Source organism: Sceloporus occidentalis, unplaced genomic scaffold, assembly GCF_023333645.1.
Source record: "Sceloporus occidentalis isolate IW3139 unplaced genomic scaffold, rSceOcc1.0.p SCAF_3, whole genome shotgun sequence".
In the NCBI taxonomy this organism is placed as follows: Eukaryota; Metazoa; Chordata; class Lepidosauria; order Squamata; family Phrynosomatidae; genus Sceloporus; species Sceloporus occidentalis.
In genome coordinates this window covers 159696494-159716633 of record NW_028316983.1, presented here as the reverse complement: position 1 = coordinate 159716633, position 20140 = coordinate 159696494, and the positions used below count along the sequence as shown (strand labels likewise).

The 20140-nt window shown below is 36.0% G+C and overlaps 1 protein-coding gene across 3 annotated transcripts in view; it reads right to left on the bottom strand.

The window, feature by feature from the left end:
• Window positions 1-20140, bottom strand: part of LOC149316996 (exocyst complex component 2) — a 105173-nt gene that overhangs the window by 68182 nt on the left and 16851 nt on the right. For all 3 annotated transcript variants that reach the window (XM_089516637.1, XM_089516638.1, XM_089516639.1), the window contains exons 5-7: window positions 9121-9234; window positions 7402-7526; window positions 3034-3114 (exon numbers count right to left, since the gene is read on the bottom strand). In XM_089516637.1, coding sequence (XP_089372763.1) covers window positions 3034-3114; window positions 7402-7526; window positions 9121-9234 — 320 coding nt within the window. The remainder of the gene's footprint in view (window positions 1-3033; window positions 3115-7401; window positions 7527-9120; window positions 9235-20140) is intronic.

Genomic DNA, 20140 nt, shown 5'->3' with positions numbered 1-20140 from the left:
GTTTCAAGCCCCTAATGCAAGAAACTTTGTTTGGTCAGGAGGGCTGGTCCTACTACATTTTATGGATGGGGGAACACATCTCACAATTAACTGATGTCTCAAACCTGGTGTAGCTAAAGCTTCCATTTTTCTGAAATACTACAAAATGCTAGCTGAATTAAGTTGTATGATTTTGAGAAGGTTAAAGAATATGACTATTTGAGGAAACAATATTCCAATAATGAAATATGGTGACATTGAGCTATAATTTGAATGATCTTCTGCTCAATAAATGCTTTTGATATGCATGCAATTAAACATTTATATTTATATAGCATTATTCATTTACTATTTCAAACGGTTCCATGTTCAGAGCAATACATTTATAATCAACTTTATTGTTTTCCAGAATTGTTTTTTTTTAAAATTTAAAACATGAACTAGCATACTGAAGCATAATAAGAGGCTTAAGAATCATTAATATAAGTGAAAGTAGTAAGTAATTGCAGCATTTTAGGAACACTTTCATTGCATTTCTTTTTATTTAAATTGTATTGTGGTTAAGTGCCTTGATGACCATTTTGAGGGATAAAGGCAGGATGTAAACTTAATACTACTGTAAATAAAGAAAAATATAGCAAAAAGCTACAAGATAACAATATATACAAAAGCAACCTTTCAGAAAATTTATTTATGTATTTATTACATTCACATGCTCCCTTTCTCCCAGTCTGGGACCCAAAGTGGCTTCCACAGAGAATCAGTTAAGGCTGTTATAATTTTTTAAAAAACCAATTTAAAATCCCTCCATTATATAATAAAAATAATTTAAAATCATATAAAAGATTATTTAAAAACAAATAAAGCAAAACAAAATGTATTTTATTCTCAGAATTGTTCTCTTAAAAGAACATTTTCTAAAGCAATTAACAGTATGTCATTTCAATTAGAAAAAATGATGCCAATTTTAACCAAGACAACAGTGATTTGGTGAAAAATAAACATTTTAGCCCCATTCTATACATATCATCTTGTTAATACTAACAGCCAAAATTAATTTTAAAAAGCATCTTATTTAAACATCCTTTATCTTATATTATTTAAGATTACTGATGTCAGAAGCAAGTTCCAGTTAACTGTCAGAATTGCTACATTCTTTCTAATGTCACATTTGGTAAACTGTATTTTTAATTACTTTTGGCACTTAAAAATGACTCTTTTTAAAATATTGGATAAACTGTTCTCCAGGTCATCCTTTCATTGAAACAGAACTGAAACGCTGCAAACTCATTCACCACTTTAAATCTGCCTTTAGGGGCAAAGATGTCCCAATAAATCAGACAAGCTAGACATCAATGCGACAAAAGTATTTAGTGTGTATCACTGTTCAAAGCTTATTATTTTCAACAAAAGTAGTAAGACAAATGAAAAGCATGTCCACTTCAGACCTGGCCCAAACTCTCCACCTATCACCCTGACACTGGAAAAAAGAAGAAAAAGAAAATGCCTTGATGTCACTTCTTTTGCTCAGAGAATGTGCTCATAATTTTACACAGTGGGCCAGTTACCTGGATGAAATTCTATGGAAATATCCCTTACATTGAGGTAGGTTTAGACATGGGAAATAGTTATTGCAGATTCATAAAAATATAACTTTTAAAAATAACCTGCTTATATATGCCAGTGGACATTTTCCCCTACTGATCCCTCCTTATATCATTATGTACAATCCCTTGAAAAGAAATTGATTATAATTGTTAAGCTGCCTGTCCAATCCCTACCAAATTGTTCCTGCATAAATTGTTCCTTTTTTCTAGGTCACTTCATCTGTCTTGAACTAGCACTGAATTTTGTAAAAGGGGGAATGAACAAACAAAACATCTTGTCACTTATTCAGAAATCAGTCCTTGAATTTTAATAACTGCAATTAATTAATTAATTAATTTAGAAGTATATTTAATGAGATTAAATTAATTGAGATTTTTCCATAATTCCAGCTATTAAAGGTTTAGTTTCTTCTTATTATAGATTTTTATAAAATTTTCTTACTGTTAAGCTTAATTAGTTTTAGTCTTCACTTAACCAAATAAGAAAAACATCTTACTTAAATCCATATCAGAAGTATTCCTAAAGTTAAACCAGCCAGTAAAAATTGGGAGAAGACACATCAGGCAACACTGAATAGTACAGTATAGACTACCATCCTATGGCTCAGATTCCCTGGATGACTTAATGACTTCATCCAAAGAGACCAAATCCTTGCAATCATATGGCATGTATTAAAAGAAACTCTTCTGAAAGCTTTGACTTGGTTAATAATAAAGATCAAGTGAGACAACCATTGATGAAAATGAGCATTCCACCTGGATAAATTTCCTTTGGTCAGTAACTGAAATCAACAGGTTTACTACTCCATGAACTGAAGAGCTCTTTCCACTCACAGAAGGCACTGCGATCAAGAACTAATTGGAAGAAGGGAGAGGGAGGAAATCTTTGTTGATTCACCTTTCCCCAGCAGACTGTGTTACCTCTCATCAAACTTTTGAGGGTCCTTCAGTCCCCCAGAACAGCTTTTCAGGCATTATAGGGGACAGCAAGATGATGGAGGAATCATGAATATTACTTCCTCCCTCCCCTCCCTCCACGGCAAGCAAAACACTTCTAAACCCTACTCTGGATCCCACCTATTGGCTTAGAAGTCAAGATCCTGCCATATGAAGACCTCCTCCAGACAATGCTCCCAAACCCTGGCTAATATCTGTAAATCAGCAGAAATACATTTATTCCATTTTAATATTCATATATTGATTTTACTAATTCTTTGTTCAAACACTTAAAAAACACCTAGAGCACACAAAAGAAGCCCTCCTCTTTTTCCAGACTGATCTTACAGCTGGTGAAAACTTCCACAAGCTATCATGGTTCAGCTGGTAAATGATCAGGCGCCATAAATCTTTAGAAATCTGTTTTTCACCAGACTTCAGATTCCAAGAAGAAGGCCCATTATAAATCCTAAAGTCTACAACTAGTTGATTCTGGGCATATGTAACTTACTGTTCAGAACATTCTCGAGTCTTTGTGTCATGGATCCTTCAACCTTTTCTGTTCCATCTGCTTCCAGTTTTTGATGGATTGCTGGAATAAAACATTTTGTTAAATGCAAAGTGATTTACTGAGTGAGCTACACACCTGAGCTCTATTTTTGTTAGATCTCAATTGTACATGTTTGCTAGAGTATTTGTGAACCAGTGAAGCTGGCACTGTGATGAGAGCCAAATATTCCAGACTTCTAAACTCTATTGCTGCTACCTTGCTCTATGATCTTTGATATTAAACATATAGCCAGGAATCTATCTATGGGGGGCATGTTTTCTCATCAATCTTCTAATTAGGATAAAATGTCTGTTGTGAAGATGTTCATATATACATACACATTCACAAACACACTGTGTAGAATGTAGCATACAGCAGTTACATTTTGGATACCAAGAATTTAGTGTTTAAATTATTGCTGCCTGGAATCCCTATATTGGGAGAAAGGCGGGACATAAGAAAATAATAATAATAATAATAATAATAATAATAATAATAATAATAATACCAAATGCAAATACATTATATACTAGTGCTAGTTTATGTCAGTCTTACCATCAAGAGATACCTCTAGTCTGAAAAACTCAAAAATCAGTGTAGTGCTATTGGAACAAGACAAACCAAACATAGGCGGGTTACAAACCGCCGGGTTGCAGCGCTCTCCCTCCTCTGCCGCTTGCAGCGTCGGGGAGCCGCAGCCTTTAAACAGCGCGGCTCCCGGACGCTGCAGAGGAGCGCGGAAATCGCACTCCTTCTCAGGCCCCAGAAGAGGCACTGTGAGTGCCAAAGGGCGCACTCGCGGCGTCACTTCCGGGGTGCCATGTGTGGACACAGAGCATCTGTTACGTCAAAATGGCGGCGCCTGTATGAACAGGGTGCCGCCATTTTGTACGGACTGAGTCCGTGATAGGGCAAGGGGTGTCTAGAAGAGACGCCCCTTTTCCAAACTGGGACGTCCTCAGGACGTCCCTAATGGCGGTTTGTAACCCGCCATAATATATCTTTTATCACCTTTTAACTTCCCTTTAAATTTTCTCTTAAGTCACTGGCCTTCACCAATGACACATTGCCTGGCCAGTGTTCTCATTTTTAAGTTGTTCTTTTATTTATTTAAAGTATAATACAGGAAGATTTTGAAGCTGCCATCCAATTTGGATTGAGAAAATAGACATTTTTAACATCTTTTCCAAGATTATTCTCCTTGTCCTATTATTTTCTGCTACAGAGTTAGCAGAGCTACTCAGAGTGGTGGTCTGTCGACTGGTGTTGGTCTCCAGGCCATTGGCTGATGACCCCTGAAGTATCCAACTGCAGAATATACCAAGGGCAGGGTTGAGCATAAATACATGCTTAAAGATATGGCATGGAATTCAGCATAGGCACTGGTTTCCTTATATAAAGACCTATTGAAAAAATATAAATGTTTAACCCCTGGAACCTCTGATGAGTCTTGCTTGAGAACAGTGTGATTGAGTATTTGTGGTTTTCCCACTAATAATTGAGAAGATCCTTCCTTTATGCTTCAAACCAGCCTCTTGAAAATAAGAGATAACAAACAGATCAAATAAGCTAAAAAGAGCCTATCACATAACCCAGACTAGATAATCAATTTATGCTGACATGTCTCATATCACATGCCTAAACAAACTTTGATAAAAAGCCACCATCACACTTAAATGTCTCAAAACTGCTCTGAAATGAAAAAATAAAACAGTCTGGTTTTATGTTGTTACACCAAAGAATAAAATGTTATGCAAAGTATGTCCTTAGAGGAAGAGCTGCTTGACAGGAGACAAAAAACAGTTAAAGCTTTATCTTTTACTTGATTTGATTTCCATTTTCAGATTTCCTGAGCATTTGAAGTGCTTATATAGCATCATAACTTGGTGAATTGCAAATATGCTATTTTGGCTTGCTTTGTATCTCTTAATACAGAAATGACTATCTTCTGTTAGTACCCTTCTTGGGCAGGTAGCAGTCCAAGGCCATATATATATTTTACCACACAGGCTCCATAATAAAGTTGTTGGCATGTAACAATAAAAGTTTTACAGTGACAGAACACAGGGAATAACATTCAAGATCTCAAAGAAAGATGAAACAGTAACCTATAAATTCCTTCTCTTACAACTTGAGAAACTTTTGTTAGTATAAACTTGATTAAAATCTGAAATAATCACAATAAAAGAAAAAGAAGAACTCCAAAGGAAAACAGCTTCAACAGCTGGATCTGGGCCTTCAAATTATTCAAGTGCAATGAAGGTTATAAGAATCACAGAATATTTTAGTAATTTCAGCTGCCTGGCATCACTTTCCTGCTTTCCCCCTTTTTATTAATTGCTTATGCTGGCACACAATGGAATTATTTATCTTTTGCATGATATCAAACTGCTACTAGGAACAAGATAAAGATCATGCCACTATTATATAATTCCTAACATACAAATACTGCTCATCTCAGAAAAAACAGAGGTGGCTACCTTGGAAGACTAATTATCAAAAGTCCTTTAACAGAAGTGATGCCTGATTTAAAAAAAGGCAATAGATAAAAAGAAGGAAATATTTGGGATTAATTTTTAAATTAGTACTGCACTTCTGGTTTCATGTAAGTATGAAAAATGTAAAATTAAAGTGACTTATGTTATTTTTATATTGTCAATGACATGGAAAAATCCAAGCTTTTAAAAAATGAAGCCACTTCCTACATGAAAGTATAGTATATACTTGACTAAATCAAAAGATTTATGCCCAAAAATTGACCCTAAAATCTGGGTTTGACTATATACTGGTCAATACAGTTGCAATGGATCCAGATCGACTGGAGGGCAGTTAACAAGCAGTAATACTGCTTAGAAAGGCCCTTAAAAAAGTAGCCCCGATGTCCCACTCTCTGTGCCTCAGCAATGATTTCTGAAGGAACTTCCCAGCCAGGTGTGTGTGTGTGTGTGTTTGTGTATGTGTGTGGTGATACCCTTCTCAATCTGATGTTAAAACTTCCTTTCCCCATCCTCCTCCTTTCAATCATTCTGACCACCAATTTCCCTCCACTTTCTTCACTTCCAAATCCAATGTTAATACCTTTTCTTCTCCTCCTTCTCCTTGGATTTCCCCTGATTAAACACCCAATTTCCACCACTTCCCAATCCGATGTTAAAAACTTTTCTTCTCATCGTCCTCCTCCTTGGATTTCCTCTGGCCACCAAACAACCCCATTTCCCTCCACTTCCTTCTTTCTCAATCCAATGTTAAAACCTTCTCCTCCCCCAAGTTTTACCCTCGACTTGTCCACAGGTCATATCAAAATCCATGATTTTGGCCCTAAAACATTCCCTTGACATACAGTCTACTTTTACATGAATGTATATGGTATTCTTTTGATTCTATATTGCAGTACACCAATAAAAGCAATTTAAAATTCAATAAATGATGTAACTCATTATTGTTGCATGCCTTCAAGTCATTTCAAGTGTGATTTGCCCAAAGTCACCATGACCACTGTAAGCCTAAATCATATTGTTACTCCTGACTAGTGAAGACCTACTAAATCAATGGAGTTTACTTTCACATTGACTCACCATTCAACAGCTGACTGAATGAGTCTATTCAAGTTAAAACTAAACAACAGGATTTCAGTTTGTATGTGTTCCATAACCATATTCCATAATATAGTTGCTGTTCAGGGAAGAAAAAATCATCTTACAAGCTCATGAGGAACATACTGAAAAGAGGAATTTTTCTTAAAGCCTTATTTTCTAAATACACTGTAGTTTCCTCCAATCACTTTGTACTATTAGAAGGAGAAGCAAACAGACCTTCTCCTTTTATGAACTACTGAATATTTTCTGGTTGAGAATTAATATCAGTTCATAAAAAATATAAAGAATCTTTGCAAAATTCTTGAATTCAGGGAACCATGACAAACTGTGCTGAAGATCAGTAGAACATATAAAGTATTATCTACACATTTAATTTCTAAAAAATGTGTGTATTTTATGCCAACTCATACTTCAATAATATAGAAAACTCAATTCTTGCTGTAAAGTAGCATGAGCAGCTCCTCTGATGGCTAATGACAATCCAAAGAAATAACTGGTTGACATTTTTGACATGCAAATTATAAAATCTTCCTAAAACACCTAGCAGGCCTTCTTTTCTACTGATTTACATTTTGTCTGACTCTTTCACACACATATACACTCATTGATCTTAGCCACCTAAAACACTAAAATTTAGTCAATGCATGACTGTCCTTATAGTCTTCTGTACATAATTGTAAAGGTGAGATAATCAATTATTCTTTTGATGTTCTTTTTATATTCTGACACTTACCTGACAGAGCATCTTGTGCTTCAAAAAAGGTGCTGAGGCCTCCTTTAACATACTGTAGACTGCCTTCGTTCTTCTTGTTGGCTTGTTTCTTCAAATTCATTACTGCCATTTTAAGCTGATCAAAACTAAAACCAACGGAGAAGGGCAAAAAGCAATGACATGACATTCATACAAGAAATGGTAAATCAGACACGTAAAATGACTATCAGGTCATCAAACACCAATACCTGCACACTTAGAAGGAGATTAACCTATTAACCTTCATGCTCTTAATCACCTTCAGATAAATTTACCCTTGGGAAACATTACTGCATCGACCGCAATTGTCTACTCATATTGGAAAGTACTACAGTGTTGGGTAATACATGACAGAAGCTATAAATTGTCAGGTTATTTTGTGAGAACTAAATTCAACATGTTCTGTCATGTGAAAAACACAGTCATGTCAATCTATCATCAGAAACTTTTGGAACAGATAAGAAAAATAAAGAAAACATAGGAATGCTCACCAAAAAGAAAGAAAGAGACAGATTGAGAATAGTTAGGTCTCCACATATACATAAAAGTACCCGTACTGCCCATATTTATCTTACCTGAAGATAAAACAAAGATTGTGGTATGGGTCATTTACAGTGTTTTAAAAACACTAGATAATGAAGAGTGGATTGCCAAAAAAGAGGGAGAAGGGTTCCCATTCTGTCCCCTTTTTTGAAGTGGAAGAAAGATGACAAATAGAAGTAGTCTGCAACAGCATGATTCAGCAAACTAAAATGTCATTATTATTGATCTTTCATCTCCTCATTGCTATTACTAGTCTAAAACAATAACTGGATCTTTGCCTTTTAAATTTTTAGTTTTTTGTCTATGTACTTTTGTTTATTCTTGTCATAATGATAAATATATGTGGCTCAGCAAACCTGCCAAGAGGAAGCCTATTCCATTTATGTAATACATAACAATGAGCTCCATCTATGAATTATGGATAGAGGAACAGATTCTGTGACATGGAAGGAAAAAAAGCTTGTTATTTCAAATCTAGGAATCTATAAAATAGTAGGTATAAAACTGTAATTTTTATACAGGTCATCAGAAATGTATACAGGAGATAAACAGGTAAAACAAACTCTTTTTTGTCAGCGTTTGCATCCTAACAAACCTATTTGTATTTGTTGAATGTCCACTGTCTCTTTTGTTACATGACAGTAAATACTAGTAAGTAAATCAACAGTGGGCATGGCATAACCTAAATATGCTTGATTTCAAAGCAAATGAAATTCAGCTAAATTAGTCTGGACCAACCACAATGGTTAAATTATGACTGATATTTACATGTCACAAGCCAGATAAGCAATAAATAAATAAACATGCACCTGTAAGGAGGCACACCAAATCTACCGATTTCGGTATCTAAGTAGTTCCAAAGTCATCAGGAATTGAGATACTGAAAACGAGACTGGGTAATAAGGTACTGAAAAACGTTTTAGTGTCATTTTACTGCTACAGGGATCTAACTGCTTAATTACGAGCCATAATGAACTGGTTACAAATCTAAAATAATCTCCTATAGTCTCAGAATTAGGGTGCAAAGCATAATCTGGATTTTACTGTGATGCAATTCATTACATATTACTATCTTTCAGCCTCCTTCTGCTCATAGCTAGTATTACTGATATTCTTCAGCCAGAAACCACTAGATTATTCTTACAATATTAAACTAACCTTGTTGTTGAATGGTTCTCTATCAAATACCAGGCAGCAGAAAAGTTTTCACTGGTGAAATCAGCACTCATCCCTGGAAATAGAGCTTCCAATTCTTTCTGTGGAAATTTTCCTCTGAAAATTAAATAAGAAATATTTCCTGAAACAAAGGCTATGGGGGTGGGATGATCTCTTATTGGGACAGCTGTACATAAAAATAGCCCTTTAGATAAACACAAAGTATTAATTCCACCCAAAATATGTATGCATGAATATAACTGGATCTAAACGCATCTAATACAACTACTTATGGGCTCAAGAAGCAGTGTGATGTAGTGGTTTGAGTGCTGGATTATAATTCTGGAGACTAGGATTTGAATCCCTGCTCATCTTAAACAGAAGACAAAGGCAACCCCCGTCTTAACAAATCTTGCCAAGAAAACCGTGATAGGATTTGCCTTAAAGTTGCCATAAATCAGAAATGATTTGAAGGCACACAATAATTACAAGTAAAGGTTTACAACCCAAAATAATGAACACGCTGTACTGAAATTTCTTTTTTTTTAATTGATATTTATTTCATTTTTGCATATAATACAGAGGGAAAAAAGAAATCACTTTCTTATGTTTAAGTTATTACAGTTATACTTCATCTGTACAATTTCATACTTCATGAGGATTTTTACCTTGTTACACTCGACAGTATCAAGGGAAAAAAGAAAGAAGAGAAGAAAAAAAAGAAAAAAAAGAATTACTATTATGCTTTAAGTGCGGAGATGCTGAGGAGATTTTACACCTATTTTACAAGGTTCTTTATGTGTATAGTTACACCTTCATATGTTCAAATACTATTTATCCCTTTACTGTGTTATCTACTAAATGAATCTTATTTAGAAGGAGGGTTTACAACAACAACACACCTTCGATTGGAGTTACAGGATCTTTCAAAATGCATGAATTCTGGTTTTGTTTCTTTATTTATTTCCTTTCCTCTTTACTCCATCTTTCTGTTATTATCCTCCATTTCTTTTTGAATTCTTGATTTGTTTTCCCTGCTAAGTACATTGTCATTCTATCCATTTCCTTGAGTTCAAATACTTTAATTTTCCATTCTGTTATATTAGGTATTATCTTTTCTTTCCAGTGCCTTGCAAAAACCGTACGTGCGGCCGTGATAAGGTAAAGTACTGTACTAGTCAGATTTCTATTTAATTTTGTATTTATTATTTCCGTCATATTTAATAAAAATAGTTCTGGACTTAAAGGTATTGTTATTTCACTCACTTCCTGTATTTCCTTCCAAAAATTTTGGGTTTTCTTGCATTGCCACCATACATGGTACATTGTTCCCACTTTTTCTCTGCATTTCCAGCAGTATCCATCTGCATTCTTTTTCATTTTTGCTAATCTAGAGGGGGTTAAGTACCATCTATAAAATATTTTGAAATAATTTTCCTTTAAGATATTTCCTTTTGTAAATTTTTGGGTTGTCTTCCATGATTTCTGCCATGTATCTAAAGGTATCGTTTTTCCTATATTTTTCATCCATTTTATCATTGTTTCCTTTACCGTTTCTTCCCTTTGATCAATATCTAAAAGCATATTATAGATCTTTCTGATTGTTCCTTTTTCTTTCCCCATTATGATTTTATCAAATTCTGTTTTTCCTGTCTCTATACCTTTGTTCTTTATATCTTTGTTTGTTTCTATTTTTAACTGTTTGTATTGTAACCAATTAATTTTTTTCCCCTCACGTTCTAAAACCTCTTTATTTTTCACTTCCATCTTTCCTTTTATATTAGATACACAGTCTTCGTATTTTATCCATTTATGGTTCCCCGGGAACTCTTCTTTATGGAAAGCTTCTTGTGGTGACGTCCATGTTGGGATTTTGGTATAAAAGAATTCCTTATACTTTTTCCAAGTTTTTAGTATTACCTTCCTGGTATTGTGCATGTTAAACCTTCTATCTGTTTGCTTGTATATCAGAAATGCGTGCCAGCCTGTTTTCATATCGATTGCCTCTAGCTCCAGTTGTTTTTTATTATTCAGTGTTATCCAGTCTTTAGCCCATAAAAGGGCACAAGCATTATAGTATAATTCAAGACTGGGTAAACCTAGTCTTCCCATTTCTTTTTTCCCTTGCATCACTTTTGATTTTATTCTGGGTTTTCTCCCACGCCATATGAATTTGGTTATGTCTTTGTCCCATTGTGTGAAAGGTGATTTGTTCGTTATAATTGGGAGTGTCTGAAATAGGAATAACATTTTAGGTAGCACGTTCATCTGTATTACCGCTATTCTTCCCAAGAGAGACAAAAACTTGTTAGTCCAATTATTCAATTCTCCTTTGATTTTTCCCCAAACAACCTCATAATTATTTTTGTACAGGACGCTATTGGAATTAGTAATTGTTATTCCCAGATATTTAATTTTATCTATTATTTTAAATTCAGTTACTGTTTTTAACCTTATAATTTCTTTTAAGCTTACATTTTTGGTTATTATACCGCTTTTACTTTTATTTGTTTTGATTCCTGCCAAATTTCCAAATTCTTCTAAGATTTCTTCCACTTTTTTTATACTTTTCACTGGGTCATCCAGAAAATTACTAAGTCATCTGCATACGCCCGCAGATAATATTGGTAATTTTTTGTTTTGGGTACTTTGATCTTTCCTTCCTTTTTTATCTTTCTGGTTAAAATTTCTATTATCATGATAAATAATAACGGGGAGAGAGGGCATCCCTGACGGGTCCCTTTGGTAACCGAACAATTGTTTGTTTTCTCCCCATTAACGATTATTTGTGTTTCCTAATTTTTATATATTTTTTGTATCCCATTTAAAAATTTACCTTGTACTCCGATTTCTTCCATTAGGGTCATCATAAACTCCCAATTTACATTATCAAATGCTTTCTCTAGGTCCATAAATACTAATCCCAATTTTCGCTCCTTGTGTGTATTATAGTATTCGATTATATTTAATAATGTACAGATATTGTTTCTTAGCTGTCTTCCTGGGAGGAACCCCACTTGTTCCTCTGAAATCCACTCTCCTAGAAAAATTTTGAGCCTTTCTGCCAGTATAGACGCGTAGATTTTATAATCAATATTTAGTAGGGCGAGCGGACAGTAATTTACTATATTTTTGGGGTTTTTTCCTTCCTTTGGTATTAATACCGTTAAAGATTGTTTCCATGATTCAGGTATTTTTCCACTATCGATTTGTTTAATAGTTTTATGCAGCCAGGGAGATAGTTCAGATTTAAATGTTTTGTAGTATTTCGCCGTGTATCCATCCGGGCCAGGTGCCTTATTCTCTTTTAATTTGTCGATTGCTATTTCCACTTCAGATATTGAGATGGGTGCATTCAAATTTTCTAACTGTATTTTGGTTATTTTTATAGGTTGGCATTTCCTAATGTAATCTTGTTTCTTTCCTTTTCCGTTTTCCTCCCCTCTTACTTCCTTAAATAAGCTTTTATAATATTGCTCTGTTATCCTTGTTAGATCTTTTTGTTGTGTATATGTTTTTCCCTTATCTGTTAGTTTCAGAATTTTTTTCTCTGCTTTTCCTTTTTTTAATTTATTAGCCAACCATTTACCCACCTTATTTGCATTTTCTAAGTGGTAGTGTTTGCATTCTTTTATGTTATTCATAACTTCTTTTGTCATTCTTTGTTCTAATTGGTTTCTAATTACCCATATTTCTTCTCCTAGTTCCTTATTACCTGGATTCCTTATGTATTCTCTTTCTTTATTTTTAAGTTTATCTGTTAGTTCTTTTTCTTCCTTTTTTTCGTTGTTTCTATGTCTTATTTCTTGTTGTATTAAATGGCCCCTAATTACCGCTTTTGACGCATCCCATATTACATCTATTGCTGTTTCCTTGTTGTTATTTTGCTCAAAATATATGCTAATTTCCTGTTTTATTTTTTCTATTATTCTTTCGTCTGCGAAAAGATAATCATGTAGCTTCCAGGAATATTCTTTTTTTGGTTTGTTTATTTGTATTGTAATTGGGCTATGATCTGAAATGTACCTAGGCTGTACTGAAATATGCATTATGCAATAAAGACATTTTCCTGCTCTATGTGTAAAAGAAAAACCAAAAATTTTATCAGAAATTTCATGCTGTACTGAAATTTCTGATAAAATTTTTGGTTTTCTTTTACATATAGAGCAGGAAAATGTCTTTATTGCATAATGCATATCTAGCCCAGCATATTTTCCTAACAAATTCCAACAAGATATCTCACTGTATTAATAAATACAGATGAAAATGTAGACCAAGCCCTGTCTTCTTTTTCCACTATCTTTCTCTGTAGATGGAGGTTCCATTCAGATATCATTAATGATGACTATTAATAATGTATCTTGCTCTTGAACACCAAATTTAGATCCATTTCAAATCAGCTTCAGAGAAGGATAAGGAGACCACTATGTTTGCCTTAGTGGATAATCTTTGCCTGAGCTTTGACAGAGGGAGTGTGTTCTGTTGGTGCTTTTGGACTTCTCAGTGGCATTTAATACCATCAACTATGGTATCCTTCTGGAAGGCCTGAGGCATTTGGGAATCAGAGGCACTGTGTTTCAGTAGTTTGGTCCTATATCATGGGCAAGTTCCAAATAGTGGTTCTTGGAGACAGCTGCTCCTCAAGGAAAGGAGCTGTTATATGGCACACCACAATGCATCATTCTATCCCCAGTGCTGTTCAATATCTACATGAGACCACTGGGAGAGAACATCTGGAGGCATGGGGCAGGGTACTATCATGATGCTGATGACATCCAAATACATTTCTCTATGCCTTCAAAAACAGCCTCAGCTAAGGATAATGTGTCTCTTCTGAATGAATGCCTGGAGAAGGTAGGGGGTTGGATGAGAAAAAACAAACTGAAGATGAATCTAGACAGGATGGAGGTGCTTTCTGTCAAGGGTCCTAATCTGGGTTTGGAGGTATGTCCTGGATGGGATTACACTCCCCCTGTAATACTGTGTTCACAGACAGCCTGGGAGTGCTTCTCAATCTATCACCCAAATGACAGCTCAGATAGATGTGACAGCCAGGAGTACCTATATCGCTTCCTAGAGCTGGAGGATTTAAAAATGGCAGTGTACATGCTGGTAAACTCAAGGCTGATTTCTGCAATTTGCTGTACATAGTACCAGGTTCAGAAATTTCGGTTAGTTCAAAACATGGCAGCTGGAGTGACTAAAATGAGTGATCTTATTACACCAATATTAATATCATTCCACTGGCTGCCAATTAATTTCTGGGCAAGGTACAAATTGTTGGTTGTTACCTTTAAAACCTTATGGTTTGGGTGCAGGTTACCTACAGGATCACCTCCTCCCATATAATCTGCCCTGTACAGTCAGGTCCTCTGGGGACATTTACTCCATGCAATCAAGACTATGTCATATCTCCTCTGGTTGAGGAGGAGAAATAGAAAAAATATTTCTAAAATAGCTGGAGAAATATGAAGGAACCATGCAGCAGTATGGGATATATTCATGTGAAAGAATACATCCATGTAGTAATTTGCATGTGTGAGGTATCAATTTTAACTTCTCTCTTCAAGAACATGATCCTTATTCTTTACTCACTGTTGCCTTCCAGTATCTTACAGCCCAGCAACACTTTGCAATAAAGCATAATTCAAAAATAAAGCCGTAAATAAATGAGAATGTCTGTGATGACCATTACCCACTGAGACATCATGTTAGATAACCAAAAACACTGTATCAAATTTTGAGGCATTACCCAAGTTGTAGTGCCCAGTACTAAATGTAGGTTCACTAGAAGCAGACAGGTACAGTTCCACTTAAAAAAGAGGAAAGGGATCTCTGACTTGTTGCTAATATTTCTGAAGCTGGGAAAAGATGAGAAAAAAACAGGAGAGAGCTAAGAAACTACTGCTAAGATTTTTATATTTTTTAAAAAGAGCAAGACAACAGGAAAGGGCTGTCTGGGATGTACTACTGGGAGGGTTCCTGAGGTTAAATAAGGAGACTGAAAAAACAGGAAGCCCCATAGACCCCTTTAAGGGTGTTAGGTGTAAAATAAGGCAGTGCCCAGTACACTTTAGCACTTTCAAAATAAAAGCTCATATCAGGATCAAAAATAAACTTAAATATACTAAACTGTATGATCTAGTATGTGCCCTACACCAATCTAATATGCGCCATACGTCTATCTAGTATGTGCCCTACACTAATCTAACATGTGCCATAAAAGAATATGCCACCTTAGACTCAGGGCAGAGCTCTGAGTAAAAGCACAGACTGTACAATAAGCTATACTGCAATCCTTCTCAAAGGTTTAGGATTCAAATAATCTAAACGGGATTTGAGTAGGATGATAAATCTACTGATATCAAAAACAATCCTATTTGGGAGGAGGGGGGAGAATATTTCAAAACAATGACTGAATCAGTACAGTAATTACCCCAACTGGCTCCAATCCTAGATTTGGAATAGAGTAAGGTCCACTGGGACTGACTTTTGAACACATCCACAGGACTAAACTGAGCCAACTTCCACATTTCTATGATAGGTACAGTAATAGTTTAAATAATTATGATATCTTGTAAGGTCATTGTCTCTGACTGTATGATGGATGGGTTCATTTAATTTAATTATTTTTCAACTGTTTTACATATTGCTTTAATGATAATTATTCTTTAATTTGTGAATGTAAGCACTTGTGGCTGAACCCCAGCTATCCGTCATTTGGGAAATACAGCTATATTGTACTTAACAATGGACCAAAACAGACTGTAGAAATAATCCACTTGAGACCACTTTAACTGCCCTGGCTCAATGCTAGGGAATTCTGAGAACTGTAGTTTTGTGAAACATTGAGCCTTCTCTGTTAGAGAGTTCTGGTACCGCAACAAATTACAGTTCTCAAAATTCCCTGGCACTGAGTCAGGGCAGTTAAAGTGGTCTCAGACTGAATTATTTCTGCAGTCTGTTTTGGCCCAATGTTGTTTTGAGTTTAATCACTAGTCTGACATCAATACCAGGAAAGATTCTAGAGCTGACAATTAAACAGAGATTCTGTGAACATCTAGAAGGCAATGCCACAATCACAAAAAAGTCAACATGGGTTTCAGAGAAACAAGTCATGCCAGACAAATCTGATCTCTTTTTTCAATACAATTACCAGCTTGGTAGATGAAGGGAATGCTGTGGATATAACATATCTTGACATGGTTACCCATGACATTCTTGCAAACAAGCTAGCAAAATGTGGGCTAGCCAAGGTAACTGTTACATGGATTTGTAATTGGTTGACTGGCTGAACCCAAAGGGTGCTCAACAACGGCTCCTTTTCATCCTGGAGGAAGTGACCAATGGGGTCCCAGAGGGTTTTGTCCTGGGCCCAGTGCTATTCAACATCTTTATCAATGACTTGGATGACAAAATTGGGGACATACTTATCAAATTTGCAGATGACACCAGAGAACAGGATAAAAATTCAAAATGACCTGAATAGACTAGAAAGCTTGGCCAAAGCTAACAAAATGAAATTTAACATGGAAAAATGTAAGGTACTGCACTTAGGAAAAATGAAATGCAAAGATATAGGATCGGGGACAACTGGCTTAACAAGACTAAGTATGAAAGGGATCTAGTTGAACATGAGTCAACAGTGAGATGCGGCAGCAAACAAGGCCAATGCAATTTTAGGCTGCATCAATAGAAGTATAGTAGATCAAGGGAAGTAATAGTGCTATTCAATTCTGCTTTGGTGAAGCCCCACCTGGAATACTGTGTCCAGTTCTGGGCACCACAATTCAAAAAGGATGTTGAGAAAGTGGAGTGTGTCCAAAGAAGGACGACTAAAATGGTGAAGGGTCTGGAAACCTTGCCCTATGAGGAACGCCTTAGGGAGCTGGGGATGTTTAGCCTGGAGAAGAGACAGTTAAGAGGTGATATGATAGCCCTGTTTAAATATTCGAAGGGATGCCATATTGAGAAGGGAGCAAACTTGTTTTCTGCTGTTCCAGAGAATAGGACCCAGAACAATAGATGCAAGCTACATGAAAAGAGATTCCACCTCAACATTAGGAGGAATTTCCTGACAGTAACGGCTGTTCAACAGTGGAACAAACTCCCTCGGGGAGTGGTGGAGTCTCCTTCCTTGGAGGTCTTTAAACAGAGGCTGGATGGCCAAATGTCAGGTATGTTTTGATTGAGAGTTCCTGCATGGCAAGCATTGGACTGGATGGCCTTTGTGGTCTCTTCCAACTCTATGATTCTATGATTCACTAGTTAAGACAAACACTGTTAGCTCAATTGTTTCCTGTTTTTGGGATTATGTGCATGTGTACATGCCTTTCAGTCACCTATCAACATTGCACCCCTCCAAATTTAATAGGGTTTTCTTAGGCAAGTAATACTCAGAGGTGGTTTTGCCAGTTATTTCCTCTGATATGTGGGATTCCTCAAACTGGCTGAAAACCAAGCATTATATATATATATATATATATATATATATATATATATATATATTAAATAAGCAGCAATAAGGATGTCTTCTTCCTCATCCCCACCTGTTTGGTTGCAGATCCAGTAACTAACTACAGTACATTGCAAAAACTGAATGTACATGCTTAATAAAATAAGAATCAGTCCCAGCATTTTGAGCTTAGTGTGCATCATGCCAACTTTGAAGGAGTCTTTAGAAGTTCCTTTCCAAAAATGAGCACTGGAAAGATGTTGAATACTGTGCTCTGCATCAATTTCTAGCATATGGAAGCTGATTACAGCCTTATAAAAGCATCTACAAAATAAATTTCATTTCATTTAATCTCAACCAATTGAGACTAACAGGCTGGAGATCATCAGATAACTTCCATTAATATAAACAGAACTCTATCCTCATAAGTGGTTTGATGATCGTAGTACAGCTTGTCAAATGGTCTGGATGACAATATATGGGAGAGTTGGCTCCACTCATCATGTGTTATGTTTTCATTACATTCCACTGCTGAATTAACTTCTCCAAACTTGCTTACTGTCTCAAGCACCATAGTCAGGCTGTAATAGTAACAATACCAAGACCAGCATATCTGTCTTACTTGAGTGGTGAAAGTTGCAAGTCTGGGTGGCAAACATCAGCTAATAACCAAAGGGAGACTCTGCTGGCACTCCTGGAAAATGTCAAATGCTGTAATGTATCTAATTCATCATAAAAGCAAAATAAAAATCTTTCAGCTAGAAAAATATAACTTCAAATGATCTTGCTTTAGGTTGGTTCCATTGTAAGCATGCAGTGTAAATAATACACTCTTACCTCGGGTTACGAACGCGCCGGGATACGAACTTTTCGGGTTACGAAAAAAAAAAATAAAAAATATTTCCGGGTTACGAAGGTTATTCCGGGTTACGAATAACCTTTTGGTGCTTTTTGGCGCTATTTCGCACCAAATCGCGGCTTCTCTGCATTAGCGCCTATGGCTTTCTCGGGTTACGAAGACTTCCGGGTTACGAAAATGGCGCCGGAACGGATTAAATTCGTAACCCGAGGTAAGAGTGTATTCAGTTTTGGTAAGCCTCCACATAAGGGTCCTCTAAAGAGCCGATCAGACATGCACACACATACAGCTGGCCCGCCCCTTATGTGGGCTTGACCTTTCCGGACTTGAGCTCACGTGGAAGGCAAACCCCAATCAAAATAATGGGGGGCACGCCGCGGGAGCATGCTCCATTATTCTGAATGAGAATTGACCATACACTCAATTACCCTTACGTGGGAGGGTCCAGAATGGATCCCCTGCATAAGAGGTGGGTCTACTGTAGTTTGACTTTGTATTGTAATCTGTCAACACTTAATGACTTGATGTCTGATTGTGTGAACCCATTACAAAGAAAAAGCACTGGTAATATGGCATTACAATATCTATAGCACTTCAGATTATCCATGGATTATTCACATATGAAAGACACCTACTAATGTCCCTTGTCCTTTACTTTCCCTGATGAGACATGTGGTGGGAAGTATTTTCACAGTATTGGCTGATTTATAAGCTGTGGCCTAAAAAAAGCAGACACAGCATCAGGCATGCCCTGCTGTCTGTCCTACCTACACAATGTTTGTCCTCTCTTTCACAACTCAATTCACTTCTTTCCTAAACCATACCTATACTCTCCCCTCTGATTTCTTTGAACATCACTGTTTTTGTTTTCCCTCAAAAAATCTATACATGCAAACTCAATCCTCTATCTCCTTTAATAAAACTCCTTTCTTCTCTTATGCCTCTTTTTGCATTGAACCTTTGCTTTCTTCTTAACATTTATTTTAAAAAATGGTAAGCAAACAACTATATACAAAACATATTACAGCAATAAAGCAACATAAACTAATTCATCTCACAACTTTGAATTGTGTTGCGGGTCCCCTTCTTGGATTCTATTCAGTGTTAAGTGATCATTTTAAATTCCAGTGCTGTCTTTGTGTAAATCTAGTCCAGAATGTCCGACCAAAGGTTCAGATGAGATGGAGGTTGTCTTTTCTTGTTTCTGTCTTTGTTTATAAAGTCATTGAGTGGGAACCATTTGTCTATGAAAGGTACTGATTTGGTTGTCCTGTGTAACTTGCCATTCTGTCAGACAATTTTTCTAGTAGCCACGGGTCCCACACCTTTTCCCACCACTTACCTAAAGATAACTCCCCTGTTTTCCAGCATCTGGCAATTTCTCTACAGGCTGCTGTAATGAGGAATCTATGAGGTTTTTATGTTCCAAATTTGAGTTTGTGTCCACATATATTGATAACAAAAACATTTCTGGACATAATTTTATTTCTTGGTTGGTAATCAATTAAATTTGTTCAAGTACCAATTGCCAAAATGTGTTTATTTTGGGGCAGTCTAGCCACATGTGTAGAAATGTGCCATTAACATTACAACCACACCAACATTTGGAGGAAACATTTTTAACCATTCTGGCTAGCTTCACTGGAGTCAAGTACCACTTGTGTAGAATTTTCATGGTGTTTTCTCTAGTCAATGCTGATCTGGATTTA